General features: G+C 39.3%; 1 protein-coding gene across 11 annotated transcripts in view; it reads right to left on the bottom strand.

The window, feature by feature from the left end:
• Window positions 1–4,781: 4,781 nt before the first annotated feature.
• Window positions 4,782–22,078, bottom strand: part of atp2b2 (ATPase plasma membrane Ca2+ transporting 2) — a 156,794-nt gene continuing 139,497 nt past the window's right edge. For 5 of the 11 annotated variants that reach the window (XM_017704753.2, XM_017704754.2, XM_017704750.2 and 2 more), the window contains 11 exons: window positions 18,656–18,897; window positions 18,214–18,448; window positions 15,080–15,259; window positions 14,377–14,464; window positions 14,089–14,195; window positions 13,068–13,259; window positions 11,487–11,700; window positions 10,947–11,158; window positions 9,373–9,480; window positions 9,084–9,266; window positions 4,782–5,604 (listed from right to left, as the gene is read on the bottom strand). In XM_017704753.2, the coding sequence (XP_017560242.1) occupies window positions 5,296–5,604; window positions 9,084–9,266; window positions 9,373–9,480; window positions 10,947–11,158; window positions 11,487–11,700; window positions 13,068–13,259; window positions 14,089–14,195; window positions 14,377–14,464; window positions 15,080–15,259; window positions 18,214–18,448; window positions 18,656–18,897 (2,070 nt within the window). In that variant the 3' untranslated portion in view covers window positions 4,782–5,295. Of the gene's footprint in view, window positions 5,605–7,221; window positions 7,274–8,081; window positions 8,254–9,083; window positions 9,267–9,372; window positions 9,481–10,946; window positions 11,159–11,486; window positions 11,701–13,067; window positions 13,260–14,088; window positions 14,196–14,376; window positions 14,465–15,079; window positions 15,260–18,213; window positions 18,449–18,655; window positions 18,898–22,078 lie in introns of all 11 variants that reach the window. The other 6 variants (XM_017704755.2, XM_037532390.1, XM_017704758.2 and 3 more) reach the window with 5 other exon arrangements.

Genomic DNA, 22,078 nt, shown 5'->3' with positions numbered 1-22,078 from the left:
TCTGTGGATTTTTCCTTTAAGGATGCAACTAAATGAAGGTGCTGTAGAGCTCCAAGAAGATCAGACCAGAGCCATTCCACATTCAAAGGGTTTTGTAGTCAAGACTGTAGCTGCTATAAAGAGTTCAGGGAACGCGGTGTCTCCACTCACCACCTGCTTATGTAACACCGAAAAGTCGTACAAATGTTCATTTCCTACAAACAAAACCAAAAGAAAAGCTTCGTCCCCAAGATCTCAGGCTTGATCGTTCGAAATATTTGTACACGATGTGGCTCCTGCAAGTTCCTACAAGTTTGCAATGATGAGACTGGAATGTAGTCTACTGGCACTGAACATCTCTGAGCGCGAAGGCTAACATGTACGGTACCCGTCAAAAGTTTGGACACAGTCATACAGGGGGTTTGTTGTGTTTTTTTTGTAGCAAGTTGTGAAAGACTGAATTAGCAGACAGGGGCCAGACCCATAAAAGCTTTGTGAAGAAAAAAACTGTGAAGGTTCTTAAAACAAACACTAGACGTTCATTAGAATTTTCTTCAATGCAATTCTCAAAAAAATAAATTATAAATGCCCAAATACAAAAAATCCCCATTGTTTTCAGGCTCTGGTGCTTTTTACAGCTTATCATAAACATAAGATATATTTTGAATTTGTGCTAACCGTTTCTGTTATTTAGTTTATTTATACAGTTATTTAGATAAAAATAGAAGAAAAACATCAAACCAAGCATTAAAATAATAGCAAACAATAGAGGTGAATGGAAATAGAGGTGATGGTAGACGAAACAGGCAAGAGGAAAAAAAATCCACCTTAGTAAATTTGATCATTGTGGGGTGATGTAGCGTGAATAACTGATATTTAGATCAAATCTTGTCAACTCTGGGGCAGTTGTGGGCTGGAGGTTAGGGAACTGGCTCTGTGACCAGAAGGTTCGATCCCCAGTGCCGACAGTCCATGACTGAGCAAGACACCTAACCCCCAATTGCTCCCCGGGTGCTGTGGATAGGGCTGCCCACTGCTCCAGGCAAGTGTGCTCACTGCCCCCTAGTGTGTGTGTGTGTTCACTGTTGTGTATGTGGTGTTTCACTTCACGGATGGGTTAAATGCAGAGGTGGGATTAAAAAAAGTATCACTTAATTCTTATAGCCTAAGATGAGCGTGAGTCTGTCACGAGGTTAAGAAAACATTTAAGAACATGTTTTCAAGAATACTAATGGTTCTTAGATTCCTCAGAAATGCATTAAGAAGCCCTTAAGAAGTCATAATAAATTCTTGTAACTTTGTTCTTAAGAATGAAGTTAAGAGAAAAGCATCCATTTGAGATTTTCAAAAATTTCTTAAGACACTTTCATGAATTCAGCCCGACTGTCCTTCATGCAAAGATCTGCTCTTATGAAGCACCTGCAGCTATTTGAGTGCTAAGAGCACCCCCTTGTGGAGAATCTTCAGCCTGCTAAACATGAGCTCAGGTTAGGTGTATGAGGTGCTTTGCTAAAACCTTATATCTTGTAAAACCTTTAGGCTCTTTTTACACTTCACATTAAAGTGCATCCACATCTGGATGTTGTCTTTTGATCTGACCTAGCTGTCCTGATCCTGATGTAGTCAAGCATTTGCTGTGGCGTTCGCAGCTTAACATCACATGCCTGTCACCCGCAACTTTCACTCTCCTATTTAACATTATTTTAGCCATCTGTGTGTGTATTTAAATGAAAATGTAAAAATGCATGATATTAACTCATATTTTTATTTGGTCCGTGGCTGCTAAGCGAAACAAACATAACACACCTTCTGTTCCTTCTTCGTGGCTTAAATCCCGGGAACACTCTGTATCACAACAGCAAAATGTTTTATAAAGCGTTAAACACCGCACGGCCTGTATAGGCTCTGTAAAGATTGTGCTGGGACATGAGATCCCATTCATCTGGATGTAAAAGCCACATTTGAAAGGAGCATATGTAAAAATGCTACATCTTGATTGGATGAAGATTCACTCAACACAATCTGCTGATTGGATGTAAATGCAAACTGTAAACAGGACCTTAGACAACACTTTTGACATTGAATCAGCTTCACAAATTCACTCAGCACTTGGTGTTGTTAACTAAAAATTATTTTTGGGAAGTTTTAAAAATAATTTCTTACATAGACATCCACTTTACTACGTCTAAGCTTGTACCCTAAGTGCAAACCTTTAGCCAGAATGTCTTTAAGGTTATAGAATACATATTTTAAACTTTTGCCACTGTAGTCAACACCAAAAACCTCCTCATGCTCATTACAGATATGGTAAACAGATCCAAGGACAAAGATGAGACCACTTCCTTGATTCCTGTTGTAGCTCATCAGGTTTCCAGTGTAACGGAGGAAAACATCACACAAGACTCCACACTCTTGATTAGACACCATTCTGGTTCATGCTGCTCTGGGAATTTATTAAGTGCTGTTTTTTTCTTTTCGTTTCTTTTCTTTTTTTATATATATTTTTTTTCCTTCATTTTTCCACTTGTGCCCCCGTCTGGAGTCGTGTTACAGACAGTCAAGCAGCAAGAGTCACAGTTCATAATGTTTGTCAGGCTAGAAAATCATTTACATCACATTATTTACTTTTTTTTTTTTTTTAAACCACAAACATTCCAGCAACACACTCTAGGGTAGGTGGATAAACAATCAGAAAGCATGACTTTTTGCATAGTATTAAATGAACAAAGACATTGAATTCTTTATTTACAATTATTGTATAGATTAAAAAAATTCATAAAAACAAGATGGATGAACACTTAATCATTTACCCATAAATTGCTAGAGCGCCAAAAAGTACCAGTGGCGTGTTTATTCTTTGTTCCACAAAATGCATGCTGCTAGGTACAGTACATAGAAGCTGATGTATTGCAAGAAATATTATTATTCATAAGTATTAGAATGCTTGAGAACTGTCAGCGTTTCGACCGATTGGTACACGTTTCTGACCGCATCCGTGTTTCGGCCCAATAGCTCAGGCCGCTGGGAGAGTGACTTGACCTGTGGTCATTTTGGGACAAAATGGAACGAGGCCAGTCGCACTGCGAAAAGTAGCGGAGAGGCCGCGTCCACACGAGCCAGGATGAAGTTGCATCTTCACTACAGTCCTCACTGTATACAAACTATCCACCATTCTCATTCACATTAGAAACAGTAGAGATGAATCGTTTCGCTTCGGAACGAGTCAAAAGAATAAAGGGCAAAACTTCAGCAGGAGGATCTACCGTACAAAAAAAGATGGATTTCTGACATAGAACTTTGCTGAGTTTCTATACGCATGCCTGAGCTAACAGTTAAAGCTTGTGCACCATCTCATGATGAGGAAAGAAACTGAGAAAACACAAGGAAAAAGAAAATCAGGGTTGACAAGTGAGATCAACTTGCATATTAAGCATAAGATAGCATGCTTCCCCATGGTGCCAATTAGCAGGAAATGTTACAACAGTATCGTAAAAATTTCAGGGGTCTTTGTTACATTGGTTCCAAGTGTGCCTTCAGAAATAGCCATCAGTTTGTCCTCTCTATAGCACAATAAATAGTTAACAACTAGTGAATACTGTTTGAGATGCTAGAGTATATTTACTGGCCGCAGGAAGACAAGCTTGATTTTAACACACAGAAGCACATCTAAATTTACACCACAGAAAATTCATTCATATCTGGATAGTGCAGAAGATGATCATATAGGTATCTTTTTTTAGAAAAAGACTCAAAAGCAACATTCCATTTTGTTTTTGTTTTTTTTGTTGTTTTCTTGTTTTTTGTTGTTTCTGTATGTTTTTCGCTTGCTCAAAGTTTCTGACAGCTGAAGAGCTGGATTCGTTCTTTCAAAGAAAAGAAAGCAAATCTAGTAATGGAAAAGTGAAAAAAAGAAGAAGAATCAACACAATATTTCACAAGATTTTCAACACAACTTCGATTTTCCATACATAGAAGCCGAATATAACTTAGTTTACATGTCGTCCAACATAAAAATTCATCGCAGCCTTCATTGTCACACAAAATTGAAAATATATATTTTCTTTCCCGTTAAATAAGCTGTGTACCTAAAGAAGATATTCCAACCTGAAATGTAGGCTCTTGTTTTGAGACAGACCAAAAGTTCATATCAAGCGCTGAATTGAAAAAAATTTAAATTGAAGAACAAAAAAAAAGAGCGAGTAAAGACATTAAACCGTCATCTTAAGAATCGAGTTTGGAAATAAAAGGGAGCCGCTCAGAGTTGATCCCCAACAATCAATCATATACTACTAAGATGCCACATTAATTATATAATCCCACTATATTTTGGTTTTCTTTTGTAATCCTCTAAAAATATCTACATTATTTGACAAAATAGCAGGCAAGTCCAGCACACAGTTTGTAATAAAACACCTACAGTCCAATATTACAGGAGTACTCAACAAGTTGAGTCCTTTCCAACTATGTCTGCCATATGCTTTTGAACCCTACAAAGAAACCAGAACGTTATCTATGGGTTTTTGTAAACAAATTACATTCTCTTTAGGACATAAATAAGTTAAAGTAGTTAGAGTCATTAAAGCAGAAACAAGGCAACATGCCAACAAAGATAAACTCTGTATATATTTATATATTTATGTATATTTTATATATATATATATATATATATATATATATATATATATATATATATATATTTATATATTTATATATATATATATATAGTATTTTCAATAAATGCTATGTTCCATATGTTCCTCATTTCCAACAGGTGCAAATCTACTGTGCAAGTTGAGCCCTGCAACCTTGCCGCACTTTATTCGATAACCAAATAAATCTATACAGTTAGGTACATGCCACACACGATACTCAGAGATCAGTGAATTGGATAAGCTGTCTTAAAATAGCAGTCCACGGCACTTCCCACCGAAATCAAATCGAATCAAGTCAAATAAAAGAATTCTTTCCAAATAAAAACTCGGGTAATGTACATTCATGCAGGAGCAATTTTAATAGTTGAATTTGATTTTAAATAACTCTTCTTGCAGTCTGTTGTCGTGTTATCAGGAAAAGGGAGTGGTCCGTTTAAACTGGATACTGTTTTTCAAGTCACTCCAGAAACATCCTAAATCAGTCTAGTTCTCCTGAACGTATCAGCAGAGGAAATGAAAAACAAAAACAGGAAAAACGCAGTTCCAACCACGTGTTCAGTTAGCAGCACATGTTCTGTTTTGACATGTACTGTATTTTATTTTGTTGCGCTTTTTATGTATTGTCTTACGTAGTGATTTATTTGATGTTCCCGAGCGACTTGGGCTAGAGTGACGTCTCCAAACTATGAAGAGGGCTCCCGGGACTGGATGAAGCAGCAGATTTACTCGTGTCGGTAGTCAGGTTTATGCCGCTGTCGATGGCGTTGTTGTTCTTGTTGGGCGACGAGGGCTGACTGGAGTTCTTCCTGGCGGCCTCGTCGTCGATGTCGGTATCGTCTATGAGAGGGATGTGCGGGGTGGAGTCCTCTATTCTAAACTCGGGGTGAGTCATGAAATTGTGGATGGAGGTTCTGGATTCTGGTTTTTCCAAGCCTTCGTAGAGCGAGCTACGGAACGCATTCACGACACGGATCTGCGGAAAGGATAAGAGCAAGACGAAATAAGTTACTGGTGCAGACACTTTAAATGTCAGCGTGGGGGAAGATAACAGGAAAAGACAGAGAGGCCACGGAACCGCCATTATCAGCAGTCCTATAGCTTCGAAACTTGGGAGGCATTCACAGTTCACTACTCTATCGTGCACTGAGATGTTAGAAAATAAAGCTCACTCAAACTGAAGGTAAAAAAAAGGAACTGTAAGAAAAAGAAAAAGGCCACCCAAGAAAACACAGGCAAATGTCATTTTCTTTTAACGGCACAGTATACAGTATACAGTAAGATCCAGTATGTTGTATACCTAGAGACAATTCATGTTAATTTGCAATGGGAAAAAAAATTAAACATGCAAGTTGAAAACTTTTTGTGGTAAACAGGTAAGAGGAAAAGAGCTCAGATCCAGGATGAGTTTTTGAGGAGACAAAACCAAACAGGAAAAAAAGTCCACAAAGAGTCAATACAAGCACAGGATACGGTGAGATGGCTGGGACGAGAAGATGTGGGGTAATGAGGCCTATGCTTAATGAAGCATAGGGTCACAACACGATGGAGGCAGACCAAAGCTTAAAAAGTCAGTCAGACAACACAACAAAACATGCAGCTCGGGACAACACCAATGTGAAGACGTTTCAAATGAACACAGGCACACACATACTGCAGAATGAGAAAAACCAGGAACAGACGTAGAGTCTGTTCTTTCAGTAACTCCATGCGTCCCTGTGTAAACACTCAAGTATAGGCCACAAATTTCACGTTCATGTTTGCTTTCACCAAAGGCAGAAGTACAGCCAAAAAAAACTAAACTAAAAGTTCTGCAGAAAACTAAAATATATACGCTGAAGTATACAAAATCAATATTAGAATTACTGCTCTTGAGGCTATTAATTAAAGAAAGCATCTGTCCTCCTTTTCTCAAACATACATGGTCATCTTAATAAACATAAATCTAGGAAATAGTCATTTTTGGTCAAATAATTGAATTTGAATTATATCATAGTAAACTATCTGAGGTACCCTTAACTATTTCCATTACAGTAAAACATATTTAGTGCCTTTTTATTCATATATTCAAATTTAACTTCCACTCCTATCAGCTAAGAAGGGGCGATCACGCCAAACACAAAGGCAAAAAAGTTGGACTGGTCTGAATGACAGATGAGAACAAATGTCAGGACGAATCACATCGATGGGAACTGGCCTAATGCTCAGCGAGACTCTGCTCCAGTCAGCACAGAGTGGACTACATGACCAACAGTGTGAAGCCACAAGACAAGAATGAGTCGCTGTGGGCCTTCTGAGGGCTTGGCTCTACAACCACACAGACGACAGATAGGACGAGACTATGAGGAGGAAACGGCATTCTCTTCACACGTCTTCATCGCTGTGCAGAGAGAAGTCATGATATTCAAAATAAAAAAGAAAAATTAGACGCAACGTCAACAACTGCAGCCAAAACGTTTTTGGCAAATACGTCTGGCTCAGCGGGAGATGGTACCGATGGCTTATACTTGAATGTTTACCCAGCCTGGTGAGTTTTGTTTGTGGAATATTAGTTCACATCAACTTTTTTGCGACGGACAGTGGAGGGACTCACAACCTGAAATTCACTCCGTAGGCTGCACCCTTACTCCAGGGCTCTTAGCACTCTGAGGGAGACAAACACATGGGACATTGAGACAACAGTTCCTTCGAGGAAACGGAAACGATTAATTGATAAATAGTTGCAAAAAAGAGCAAGAGCAGACCATCAGAAAATGACAAGAAGCAGAAAATGTGGTCAAAGTTGCCCTCTAGTAATAATGGAAGTAGTTTGTACTACTGGCTATTACATACCACAGTTTCAAATATCACCTCCTCAAACTGTGATGAAGGGAATATTTACGATTTCTTCTCAAAAGGTATTGCTATTCTGCATTGTTAGAAATGAGTACTATTTAACTCTTAGAAGATGCATTTTTTGCCAGCAATAACAAATTCCTGCTTTAGATTGATAGGAAGTATTCATTAGTAGCTTTTCAATTTCTGGTAAAAATGCAGAAACTAACTTTCACATTTAGAATCTGTACAGAAAGAGATATTTCATTATAATTTGATTTTGATGAAAAGGTCACATATTTGTCTCTTTTGTTATTAAAAAAACAGAAATCACTACAAATGCAGACTCAAATGTCAATACAAATGTCAATGTGACTCAAAAGTATGCATCCCAAATAAAGTTCATGACTATAAAAATTGTAGAAAGGGATACATATTCCTATTTTAGTTTTGTTGTCTTTTTTTTGGTAAAATGAGACAAGAAAGTGAATTACTGTATTTTTAGAAATGGACATGAACTGTATGTTTCATTCTTATTTTTTTTATCTGCCTTATTTATTTATTCCGCATGGTGCAAACAATGAATCGTATTCGGAGAGGGCATCCTTGACAAGCGGCACACAGAAAGTTCTCACTCACGCCCAGCAGGAACAGCAGCAGTGCTGGTAGGAGAGGAAAGGGTATTGGACAAGGACATGTGACTAGGACTAGAAACATTGGTTACATCCTGATTCTGGCTGGTGGTGGAGGACTGGCGCCTCAGTGCCCCCTGAAAGGAAGTCCCACTCTTGAATGTGTTCACAACCTCGATCTGCAAGAAGGGTAAAGAAAATACATATAGCATACCACATTTGGTTAAGGTGACATTCCAAGTCAAGGGGATGAGAATATGACGTGGAAATGACACAGCATCTCACACAAAGAAGCATGAGAAGGGTTAGAAGCTACAGGCCATTGTCGTAAATTAAGAAGGCTTGAAGCTCTGATGTTTTTTTTTCCCTGAAGCTTAATCAGTCAGCATGATGGTGACAGAAGAGTGTCTGTCCAATGGTCTTCATTAGCGGTCATCTGGAGGTAGACCTCACTACAGGACTGCATTGCTAACATAAGGAATTATCAAAAAAGTAAAACTAAATGAACAGTCCAGATCATGCAAATGTGCAATCTTCTCAAAAATCCATTTTGAGTACTTTTGCATGCCATTTTAAATGACTGTATTTCCTAGTTTGCATTCATCAGGTTTACATATATGTGTGTGTATATATATATATATATATATATATATATATATACATATATATATATTTGTATGTGTGTGTGTGTGTGTGTATTTCTTGGTATCGTTCTTGGTATATCCATTCTAAAGTATACTTGACCACACATGCAGTTTTACAGTGCACATTAAACTAGCAAGCTGTAACAGTTGCCAGGCAACTGAGAGGGTACTTACTATTATAGTAAAATCGCCAGTGTTGAATTAAGCCCTACAATGTTCATCTTCATCCAGTTTACACCATGCAAAGTTAAATTAAGCTCCAACAAAGACTTAATTAAATGCAAGAAATGCTAAGTATAAAAAAATCTTGCACATTCATGCAGGCCCACTATGATGTCAACAGATCTTCTGGCCGTGCCTCTTACCTGAGTCTGGATTCTACTAAGGCCGCGGAACCAAAGGATCTGGCCTCGCCGCAGTTCACGCTCAGCATGGTCGATCTCCTCTTGGTCCTCGTTTAGCTCCTCCTCAGGCATGTCATCCTTTTGCGTTAACTGACCTGCTCCTTTTAGGAACCTCAGCTTGCTGTTTGGAACCGTCGATATCACCTACGTCACAGTGAGGAATTGAATTCTGGTCATTTTCAAAGAGTTCAGTCTGGATTTCTTAAGAGCCCTGATTCATGGGGCTGCTGTTATGTGCATGATGAATTACCTGTCCCCAGACCAGTTCTCCTAGCCCGAGGAACACACACCACATCCACTTTTCCAAGTCAAGAGGAGAGCAACTGAATGGTTTTCCTCCAAACTGCACAATCACGATCTAAAACATTGAAATGAAAAAAATCTCAGTCTACTTCGCTTATGAGCTTAGTTCTAGTGAAATAAATTTTAAAGCAGCAGTATGACCAGGCATACTAACGTGATATCAAGCATACTAAAGGTCAATTTATATTCCAGATGACAAGCGTTGCTCAGAAATAAAAAAAAAACTGTGGTCAACAGATGTCGCAGCGCTGTAGACTTTCACAATTATATGCCAGTGGCAAAACCTCGGAACAGAACATCATCTGTAGTTTATAGACTTGTATGACAACACCGTTAATGACACACTAGTGAAACTGCAATGAACAGTCTGAAAACATCCGCTACACTTAAACTGCATTAACAGTAGGAGTCTGAAGCTGCAGTATCGCTACAGCAAACAGAAATACTAATTGTGTCTACTCACAGGTTCTTTCCCCGTCATGCAAGGTTTTCTGCATGGACACTAAAATCTAAACAAACTAAAAATACAAAAAATAATCTTATAAATGTATATGGATCCCAGTTCTGAATAGCTGGCAACCCGTTCTGTTTCTAAAAGCAGTGAAACAGCAAGAAAGTACACAGCCAAACACTGTGACCATGGTAACACTCCAGAACATAGAACTTTGAGGTTCTATCCAATCGGAGTGTGCGACAATATCTGTACCTTATTTTTTAATATATGTGAGAAGGTCTGCGACACAAATTGTCTTTTACGTCATTGTTTGTCAAGTGACACTTGTCGCCCGGACTATACATTAATTGTTTGCAGTTTTAGCATTGCTAGCTGAACTATTCCCTTAAGATGCTTTAAACCATCATCATAATACCATTACAGCAAATGTTGCTGTATTACAGAAACTTTCTTTTTGTTTTAAGATCTGACAGGTCAAGATAAGATTTTTTTTTACAAATTTGTATTACTGAAGCAAATCTTATCTCAAATCAGTAAATCTTAATCTACTCAATCAAAGCAGACAGTCAACTGTCATGTCTGTTACCTAGTAACCAACCATATGGGCACAGCTGAAATGTAAACATCTATTTAAAATAATCAATTTAGTTAGCTAGACAGCTAACATTAGCTCTCGTTACTGATATAAAAAAGGATAAATAAAGCTAAAATGTGATTAACTTTGTTAAGAATATTGTGAGAACACCCCCTGCTGTTTATCAAAGCGTTGCCGCTCTCCAGTTTCAGTTTCCATTTCCCAAAAGCTTTAGCTGAGGATAAGTTCTGTAATAATAATTTTGCTAAATTCAGGCTGTTATGGTGAATAAAAATATAGGATTTCTTATGTAATAACTTTCTGTAATACAACCTTTCATTCATAACCTTTGTGAAAGAAATGTAAGACTGCTACTGCCATGTAGACAAGTCACAAAGAGCTAAGTAGCCTTAATGAAAGCCTGATTATTAAAGAAAAATGTCATGCATACTTAAGCTGTACTTGTGTCTGTTGAAGCTGAATTTGCTACTACCTGAATAGCAAATGTCCCCAGAACAATAGAGCAGAAGATGGGATTTCTGAAGATGCCATCAAACACATTCCTTTCTCCATGAATCTTGCGAGCGTTGATCTCATTGAAAAGCTGCATCATGACGAAGGTGTTGAAAATGATGGTGTAGTGTTCAGATGGAGGCGAGTGCAGTGGGGCATTCCTGCCACTATCTATGTCAAAGATCTGTTCACCTGCACAAAAACACCAGAACGACGATCAGTAGCCTAGACATAATAATACTATTTTAATACAATCAGTAGCCTAGACATAATAATACTATTTTAATACAATAATAAGAAGATAGAAGGTACTGAGGCACTGTTGAGAACATCAAATGTCCTCCAGATCTCATTCATTACATTGTAAAATTATTATTCCATGTCTTAAAATAACGACATTTTCATTTCTTGCCAAAAGACAAATGACAAGAATCATCTATATATCTTTGTTTAGATTTATCCAAGAATAAACAAGAATAAAAGGATTAAAAAAAGAAAGTTTACTATAGGAATTGCATACCAACAAACAGCAAAGTGAAAATGATAATGAGCTGGTAAATGCCATGGCCAAGAATGTTCTTTGCCATTGTGCTAGAGATGAGGGGCTTGTTGCGGCCATAAGGTTTCCTCATGAGCAGGGATTCAGTGGGTGGCTCCGTAGCCAAGGCCAAAGAGGCAAACGTGTCCATGATCAGGTTAACCCACAGCATCTGAACAGCTTTCAAGGGGGAATCCTGTAAAAACAAGGAAAATCTAGTTAAATGAGACACAGTCATGAGGCAGTCGTGGGCTGGAGATTAGGGAACCAGTCCTGTGACCAGAAGGTCACCAGTTCGATCCCCTCGGCTAACAGTCCATTAATGAAGTACCCTTGAGCAAGGCACCTAACCCCCAGTTGCTCCCCAAGTGCCATGGATAGGGCTGTCCACTGCTCCGGGCAAGTGTGCTCACTGCCCCCTAGCGTGTGTGTTCACTAGTGGGTGTTTCACTGCATGGATGGGTTAAATGCAGAGGTCTAATTCCAGTGTACAATTAAAACATTTTTTGTAATGTCTAAACACACAAGAAACATACTCAAAACATAATAAAGTAGTATCTGACCTTTACACTTTATTTACAACACTTACACAGCTATTTAGAAAGTGGTCAGGAACATAATTTTATAGCAAATTTTCAATCTGTATTTTCCCTGCTCTAAAGCTGTGTTTACACAGACGGCCCGATTCTGAGTTGCTTTTGTTCCACACACTTATATCATTACCACATTAGCCAGTATAGCTACAACAAATGATGGACACACTCCCTGAAAATAGATCAGATATATCAAACAAATTGGAACTGTCTGAAGTGTGAACATAACCTGGTTCAGTTCATGAAGCACTTGGAAATGAGTCAACAGGCTGAATCAGCTGTTTGAGATTAGAAATTCAAAAAAGTGTCTTTTGCTAACGAACCTACAAGCAAAAAGTTGAAACTGTCTGTATTCTGTCAAAACAGGCTTTGGAGATAAACTTGACTTTGAAGTATACGTCATTTAAAACTACACTTTGCTGTTTTCTCCCCTAAATCAGAGCGTTACATATATTTCAGTGTTGTGTCCAGGCAGTATGTTCTAATGGATTGTTTGTGTCTTTCTGTTTATGACGATAGCTAAACCTCACTGAACTGAGCCAGCTTTTTCAAGGAGCTAACCTTCTTTCATGAGGAGCATCAATTTTTTATTAGGCCAGTGTTCCACAAGGAAATTAAACAAAGTTGTTTAGATAAGTTGTTGTAGATAAGCAGAAATGGGTCATCAGCCTTGGCCAAGCAATATATTATGGACTCTTTCTGAGACTAGGTTTCAGAGGCAAAGCTGTTCTTTGATTGCTCAACTACAGATAAGAGGTAACATGGAATGAATGCTATGCAAACACGTTCAACACATTGTCAGCTGGTTTTCAATACATGGATTAAATCTAAGCAAGGACTAAACTGCAAATCCCAATGGTGATTCAGCACTGAAAATACAGATCTGGGTCAGGGAATCTGGCCTTGCGAGTACAATGGGCCTAGGTAAGCACTGGGATATTGCTGCATTCAGTAGAGAGCTGACTCTAACCTGTGTAATGCAGGCCCCAGTGAATGCCACAATCACAGCCACCACGTTGACAGTGAGCTGGAACTGCAGGAACTTAGAGATGCTGTCATAGACGTTGCGTCCCCACATCACGGCTTTCACAATACTGGTAAAGTTATCGTCTGTTAGGATGATGTCTGACGCCTCTTTGGCCACATCTGTACCTGCGATTCCCTGTCAAAGAGAGGAGCTTTGTATTACTTCATCAACAAGCCGTCTACGGTTAGATTTAGGTATCCACATCAGAAGCAGAGCGCAGAGAAAAAAATAAAAGTGTTTTGGACAAGAAAGAAATGACAAAACATGAACAAGAAAAAAGTCAATGCACTGATAGTACATCTAAAAGAAAAGTACACAACCAAATAGCATCTATGTAAAGACAGCAGTGTCTGACTGAACCCTTTCATAGTTGCTGCTCTCCATGCCCACAACGTGTTTATGTTTTTCAAAGACTAGCCTGGGGGCTTGCTCTCCCCGAAGATGTCTGACAGTGGAAAGTGCTGTTGGAAAAACACAGAGAAAAAGCAGCCTGCAGGCAGTGTCCCTCTCATGCTTTACTAAGCCTGGGGTTGGAGGGGGTGAAATTTGAAGAGAGTGCTGACCAAAGCAATATTTCTTCAGCGGAAAAGCTAAAAGACTATTATTTAACAATAAAAAATGTGGATGGTGGGGCACCACAAATGCCAAAATGCAAACCTGACCAAAATCAACACAAGGATAGTAAAGGACGAATTTTATGCCATGGTCATCTGAGGTGAGCACACTACCCAAAGCTTGCACTAGGGGGCACTCCTGTGCTTTTTGAGTCTGCAGGAGATGGCGTGATGGTGTGTGTCAGAATGACGCTAGCTGGGAAATGAGGACAGCCTGAATTTGGGAGGAACAGGCACAGACTTGGAGGATGGAATTACAACATCATGGCCTGCTTTTCTGCTTCTAGATAAAAAGCTGAGAATCCAAGACGTCTGCTTTTAGCAGAGTTTAGAGGCACAGCAGCACACACCATGGCAAAGCCGACGTCTGCTTTCTTCAATGCAGGTCCGTCATTGGTCCCGTCGCCAGTCACAGCCACCACCTGCCTCTGATCCACCAGGGTGCTGTCAATGATTCCTGTGACAGAATTATCACATCAAAGGTCATTATTAACGCTTCAGAACAGCTCTGTGGTATCTTTGCCAGAGTTACATAACACGTCTTAATGTAAAGAAAAAGTAAGGAGTCTGCATAACTAGTATGTATATTAGTATCACAGGACAGTGTAAATATAAGCAATAGAGGTCCAAGGCCGCACCTTTAACAAGTGTGTGCTTGTCCGTTGGAGAGGATCTGGCCAAAACTCGGAGTTTGGGCCACACTTTATCAATCCGCTCCTGTTCAATCTACAGAAAACATGTAAACTCTGTTGAGAGTCATCAGTCATAACGGCAGTTTTCATCAACACTAATGCTAAGGAGTCATAAACCTGCATAACTCAATACATAAAGAAATCATTACAGGATTAGATAAACAAGGCCATACCTGAGTAGCACATGCATGAGCTAGCGTAATTAGCATAATACGGTTCAGATGGTGCTGTAAAAGTGAGCTTGGCCAGAGTGACTTCTTACACTGTGATTACTCACTGGCTAATTATTGATCAATGATCAAATGATCTGATTAGCAACAGTTAGTAAGATACATCCCACTTACAGAACTGATAATCTTATTTCTTACAACAAATATCAGCAACTTTAGCACATTTTCACAGTGCAGCAAAAAGTTTCTCCAAAGTTGCTTTATCAGCATACTAGATATAGACAGAAGAGTGTATCTATACAGGAAATGCAGGACTTCTAACAGCAGACACAGTAATAAGATTCAAGGGTCCAGTTTTATAGACTATTAAGCATAATCATGCGCTTGCAAAGTGCTTCTTTTTTCTGGTCGAGGTAAGTCAATGTTTATATGCATATTTCCGGTCTCTAGCGACCTGTGAATCAGTGAATATGCAATACCTCTCCCTTCTCATTTCTGATCCTCCTGTTAAACTCTTTGCCATCAATACACAGGAAGTCCTCTCCGGGATGGATAATGCCACACTTGATGGCAATGGCCCGTGCTGTGTTGATATTGTCTCCAGTTACCATACGCACAGTGATTCCAGCACGCTGACACTTCCGGATGGCTTCAGGCACCTGCAGGACACAATGCTGGATTATTTTTGATGTAGAACTATAATTATTTGAGTTACAGATTGGGGGGTCCCTGGTCAAGTTTTTTTTTTTTTTACACCACTCCTAATCCTAGTCTCAGCCACTTCCAGAACATTGAAGTTCCAGATATGCCAGCATGCTGATCATTTTAAAATGCTCCTGCAAAATCATGTCACATTTAGTATGTGCATTGTGTGACACACATTTTTAGAAAAATAACCATTTAATGGAATCTTCAATATGGTACTTTTATATTTTGAGCTCTCGTTAATATAGGTAAGGTACTTCTTTTTTGTTTTGAACGTGCTGTTATACTAACTATTGTAGCTATTAGTGAAACCGTGCCTCACTATTGAGTGTTAACGCCCATTTTTGTCATCTCTGTCAACTGAGTGCGTGAGTTTAACAGGATAAAACAGCCTATATAAAAGATTAGATTAGACTGGACTTAATAAGGCCGATATGAATCCATTAAATTATCCATTGATTGTTATGCATATGAGTTTATCAGATCAGGACATCCCTAGTAGAAGAACTACTGCCAGCTAGCAGGCCCTAATTCAGTGCTTTAAGCCTCTACCTTCTGAGAAAAAGGTCAGTGCGAGTGCCTCCACAAACCGCAAGCCTACGCCTGCGCTCACAGGTCAGAGGAGTCCGGTGCTGCGGTAAACGAGTACACCACCGCAGTGCGCAGGCATACAGAACACAACAAGCCCTTTCTACCCTCCCTTTACCTTAATGTGTCCTTCTTTCTCTCTCCCTCTTGCTCTCATAGTTTAGTTATGCACAATACATGGAAGAATTATGTCTATTGTATCAGGGCTGCATGATATAGTTAAAATATATTCACCGAAACACCTTCAGAAACTCATCTAGAACTGTGAGTGGTCAGGATGCTCACAGCACACTAAAATTGGTTAGTGGGCTCCTTAGGAGAGAGTCAGAGTGTAAGTATGTTACATCATCCATACCAGTGCTGATCAGCGCTGACAATTCAAAATGATGTTCCTGTTGAATAAAGACACATGATGCATATACGTCTGTCATGATGGCCATCTGATACAGTTCCTAACACATTTGCTGTACTCAAGACTCCAAATCTAGACACAAATCCAGTATGCATGTGCAGGACACTCTATAGAATCTACAATCCAGTATACACAATCCATACTCATTTCAACAAAGCATGGTCAATCATGAACAAAAGAAATAAAAAAGAATCACAACTACAACAAAAAAACAGAGGCCGTGACACAGAATGAGGTAATAACAGAGAACAAGGTTTGGTATACAAAGAAGAAAAAAACTGACAAGACTTTCCAACAGGAGAACAAAAATCCAAGGTTCTTATGGAATTTAAGTTGGAGTTTACTTAATTTGAGTATGTACATAATTTCCACATGAAAAAATGATATCACATAAACGCAATTACTGACAAAACTGTGCTGATGATTTGAAAACTATGTACACACTTGAACCCAGTGAATCAAGTGAAAATAAATGCAGCACTTTTTTTCAGTTTTTTCAATTTCCATGGTGCATATGAGGTATGGAATGTCCCTTCACATGGGTACCAACTTCACACCATCAGAGCTGAAAAACCCTGGTTTTATTATTTACACATGTTGTTTGCCAAGGATAAATGAAGATACTGGATTGGTGACACAAAACAAAATTTGTTTTATAGACAGAGGCAAGAGAATATGTAATATTCATTAGGCCACATCCAATTAGCATGGCAGAAGAAGATGGAATGAAAACGGGGAACGGTCTAGACATTTAAACGGGACCAGAGATGTTATCATGTTGGACAGACGTCAAGCCATTTGGGGGGCTTCGGAAACAACAGTCAAGTTCCACTTAACTCATTGAGGACAGACTGAAGAGGAAGAGCTTCATTAATAATGGACAGTGGCAGAGGAAGGTGACTGGTAACATTAGACAATTAACTCAAATGGATTTGTTTACGGATTCTCAGGTGTCTCCTGATTTATTAGCAAAAAGGGGTGAGTAAAGTCTGACGCCAGGAAGCAATACATCTCAAAGAGTTTCGTAATACTAGTCCAAGCAAGTGGCTTAAATGGAAACACAGCAGTGATTTCAAGTACTAGAATTCATATTAAACAGATCATCAGATCATCAGGTTCATTCCGTATTATTTTATATTAAGATATTCCGTATCTCTGCTATAATCACATTTTATTGAGGAACCCATGTCAAGCCTTTTGGTGCCCAATTGCAAGACACATTTTAAATATATCTTATTAACAAAAATGATTTCACTCTCTACATGATAAGGCATCTATTAGAGATCACTGAACTGCAAAATGGCTTAAAGGCCAGTTCACAAGGTCTTGAAAACTGCATGTTCATTTCAAGGTCACAAAATAAAAAACAAATGTTCTGCTTTGCACTCCCTTGTAATTCTGTTTCATTGTCAGTATTGCCTTCTTTAAGAGGTCTTCAGCAAACCGACAATTACACAGTATGGCTCTAGAGACGAGGGGAGAGAAAGCAAGAGCGTAGAAACGGGGAGAGATAAAAGCAAGCGGCTAAATAATGCAGTGGTGGAGTCAGTGTTTTTTTGCGCTTTGTGGGAGCAGAGAAAGTACGCACTGAGGACAGACGATCAAAACGGTGGCAAGAATAATGTGTTACATCTGATGCAGTATCCTCCATTTCTCTCATCTAATTGCTATGTCAAAGCAGCTCAGAGGGGTGTAATCTATGTCATTGAAGAGTAAAACCTTCAAGACAAATATCTTTAGTGACACTTACTGCACACACAGCAATTAAATGCAGACATAAACATGCAATATGCAGTGTAATGTATATAGATTTCCAACACTAAAAGTTTCCACACAACACTGTGAGGTACAGGCTTCATCAGTTGACCAACTGTTCCCAAAAAATCTCCAAATGAGAAAACTCCGTACCTCAGGTCTGACTGGATCTTCGATCCCGACCACACAGATTGCCGTCAGGTCCGACACAATGTTGTTCTCGTCATCCCAGTTTGGTTCAGGGTCTGCAGGGAATTCACGGAAAGCCACACAAATTGTCCGAAGTCCATCGCAGGCCATGGGCTCAATCACCTTCTTCACCATCTCATCCCTGTCCCGGGGCCGGAAAACTCGGGGCTCACCCACTTCGTTCAGGACGCGTGTACACCTGGACCAAGGTCAATGAGGTCAGTGTCCAAAACTAACATTCTAAATCACTAATAATACAAAATCTCATAATTATCATGTTCACCAATCTCGAGCATATATATCTATACAATACAACCCTCTGACATAATCTGAAAATTTAATCATCAAATTAGGACTCAAGCTAAGTAAAAGCGAAATAAGGACAGTAAGACCAAAAGATGCTCACTTCTTGAGAACAATCTCGGAGGCTCCTTTGCTGTACATCCTAAAGCTGCCATCTGGAAGTTTAATTACAGTGCTCATGGACTTCCTGACTGAGTTGAATGTGTACACCTTATAAAGCTTCTCTTCTGGGATCTGGTTCCGAATGGACTGGTAGTCACGCTTTAGGTCAAGGACCAGTCCTAATAGACCACATTCTGTCTTGTTGCCCACCTGCTTGGGGAGACCTCCTTCTTTATCTGGGGGCTGAAATAACCAGAGCACATAATGGTAGAGGTTAGACACAAAAACAGCAAACAATATTCATGACAGGTTATTCAAATTAACTCAGACATCAGCAATGACAAAAACACAGTTGTATGCAATGGTCTGGTCACCACTGAAAATAAGTGAACACATCCTCCACAGAGAACACACTTCTGCACATTTTAACACACAATTACTGGTTATTTGCTGAATTTAACATATTGGAAAACAAAATACAGCATAAAATATGGGCTGTTCAATATTGGCATATTTGACATTTTATCCTTTTTTGTGCTCTGAAATTAGCATCAAAATGTTATATTTAAGTTTGTTCTCTTTAGATGATAAGCAACAGCTTATTTTCACTCAGAAAATGATCAAAATACGTTTTTCATGCAACTATATACAAACATAAATAGTGTCAGTTAAATTGACTTCAATTTCAACATAGTGTGATCTAAAAAAATCTGAGGTTTATGATACTTTATGAACGTATACTGAACATATTCTTAAAAAAATGGAAATAAAAACGAATGATGAGCCTAAACAGCTATCTTAAGGCTTTCATTTTGTCTTTTACTTCTACCTGTTTTATAGGTAACAGTATGTCTTGGCTGACTCAACATTTGTGATGGCTTCAAGTTTCAAGGGTGGGAGTCTGCACCTTTATATCACATTTAAGTTCTCTAATTTAACAGACGTGCAGTCTGTCCTTGTGTGTTACACTCTGACCACCACAGTCACTCTGGGTAGCATAGGAGGGTGCGGTCGCCTGATTTGATGCAGGCTTCGAGACACCCCGAGGACAGTGGCTGGCACACGTCGGCCGGCCGAACGGCTGTCCTCTCCCCGGTCAGCACACGCTCCTGCGAGTCTTGGCATATGGCAGAGCGAGAGCTGGCAGAGTTACTTCCTCTTTCCAGCGCCGCACTACACGGGGCTCCCATTCCAACTCTGTCTAAGCTGCGGGGGCCCCCACCGCTCCCCTCCTTCCGTGTCCCCAATAAGGTCATTGTCATGGCACCTCTTTGATTTCACCCCTTTACCAGTACTCAAAGTGACAGCCTCTGTTTGGACGGGGGGATAAACGAGGAAAGCGTAGCCTAAGGCATCTCAGAAGTTTTGGCGAGCGCTTTGGGCCACATGGTGCTGCTGCAGCCGGACGTGCAACTCTGCCCAAAACACCTGATAAATTTCCAGGCTACATGGAGATATTTCACCTCAACACAGGGGTAGTGTGAAAAGAGCCCCCGACAGAATCTGGTCATATGAAATAACCACCATCTCCTAAAATCATACACTTGCACGCTTTGTCATTGGCAGCCAGTGCTAGCTATTTCTAGCAAATAATTATTTTTTGCCTGTGCAATCATTACACTCCATTAGCTTAAGTACAGAACTTCAAGTACATTTAAATCCTTTTTACTGGTGCCAGCTGCAATGTGGGATAAATAATGTGGCTACAGTCAATTGGACAAAGACCAACGCTCACATTTTATTCAGCATTTCTAACTCAGTGTAGTCCAGCACAAAACAATTAGCACTATTGTACGGATGCATCAAAATTACTACTGCTGTTTCAACTTGCAGAAAGCAATTCTACCAATTAGTGGCGATTTTCAACGGAGTGAACACAAGCTGTGCTTCCAGCTACTGTACAGCTGTTTGAGACCTCTGTGCACAGGGGTGTACAAAATTCAGTTGACAGCAGCTCAGCAAGCCTGGGGAGTCACCAATTAAGTAAAGAAAAGAAAGCTGATATGTCACTGACCCCTTTCTTGACCTCACTTCAGGTAATTATACTGGTTCAAGTGACCATATGAAATGGACCTACAGCACATGATGCTATTATTTAAATGAGCACCCATGTTAGCATCTCTTAAAAAAACTGTTAATTGTAACAACTTTTCACTGTAAGTTCATACCACACATCTTCTGATGCATGCGTAATTAAGCCTCCTTGTACGAGTCCTTAATCCTCCAAAATATTACTGACACTGCACTGCAATTTACATGTAATTACATCAGTATTTACATATTTGGTTATGCACTGAGTTATATTCACATTTAATTTGCATTCTTTATAAGCTGTTTTGATGATGTGTCTGTTTTTCTGTATGTTTCAACAAGAAATGACAAAAACATGGTCTACTGTACACAAAACAAGACTGTAGATATCTCCTCCTCTTCTTAAAACACAAATGTGATATGCATTTGAAGAGTACAATCTGCACTTTCCACACACTTTCTCTGCTTCAATGACCACAAAACATAAGGTATTTTGTGGTATATCCACTAAGGGCAACTCAGGTTGGTTTAAAACACGGAGAGAAATGAACATATGAGTTGAAAATATGCCTTTTTTAAAAATACACTCCTTAGTCCCTGAACTAGAGAACTGTCCTCTCCAAACCACAAGGTTTCCACGTATGTACACCTAACCTCTGATAAAAGATTCATGGTGCTAAGTCAAAGTGACATCAGTGTTCGAGCTGATCTCTCCAGTTAGAGGCCCTGAAGGTCTGACAGAACAGGTGGTTGGGGCAACTCGAGAGTAACAGTCCAGGAAGCCTGTGTAGAGCTCAGACTACAGTTCAGAGTATCAGAGTACACGGAAGCAACAATTTCAGCCGTTAGCCCAGGTCCAATTTCAGAATTCCACAAAACCTTCTATTGCTGAATTCAGAGCAATACTGAATATCAAGATGCAGAGACATGGATGGTAAGCAGTTCACGTAAACTAAGAAAAATTTGATCAAAATCTGCCAACCTGACCTCATGACCACACTTCACTCCAACTAATTTTTTAAATGTCTTTTTAATAAAGTCTTAAACATTCCAAACCAGGTACAGTTTGTCCTACGTGCAATGTCACTGGATTACCTGAAGCACAAGATCGTTTAGCATCCAAAATAGGAATAATGGTACATGCGTACTACAAGCAAGCACTCCTGCGCTCTGAAATGACACAGCATGAAAGCAAATCTGTTATCAAGCTTAAACTGTAGGCTAAAACTGCTAAAAGAACCAAATGACCACATTTCACAAAGCTTGCATATAAAAATTCCTGTCGTTCAACATTGATACAAATTGCAGTAAATGTCAAATCATTATTTCTTTCAAGTTTGAAGGCTGATTTTGCTCCTGTGTGGTTAATTTAAACTATCCTTTATGGTCAAAA

This window comes from Pygocentrus nattereri, chromosome 21 (genome assembly GCF_015220715.1).
Source record: "Pygocentrus nattereri isolate fPygNat1 chromosome 21, fPygNat1.pri, whole genome shotgun sequence".
NCBI lineage: Eukaryota > Metazoa > Chordata > Actinopteri > Characiformes > Serrasalmidae > Pygocentrus > Pygocentrus nattereri.
The sequence above is the reverse complement of the archived record's forward strand: the minus strand, read 5'-3'. Positions and strand labels throughout refer to the sequence as shown.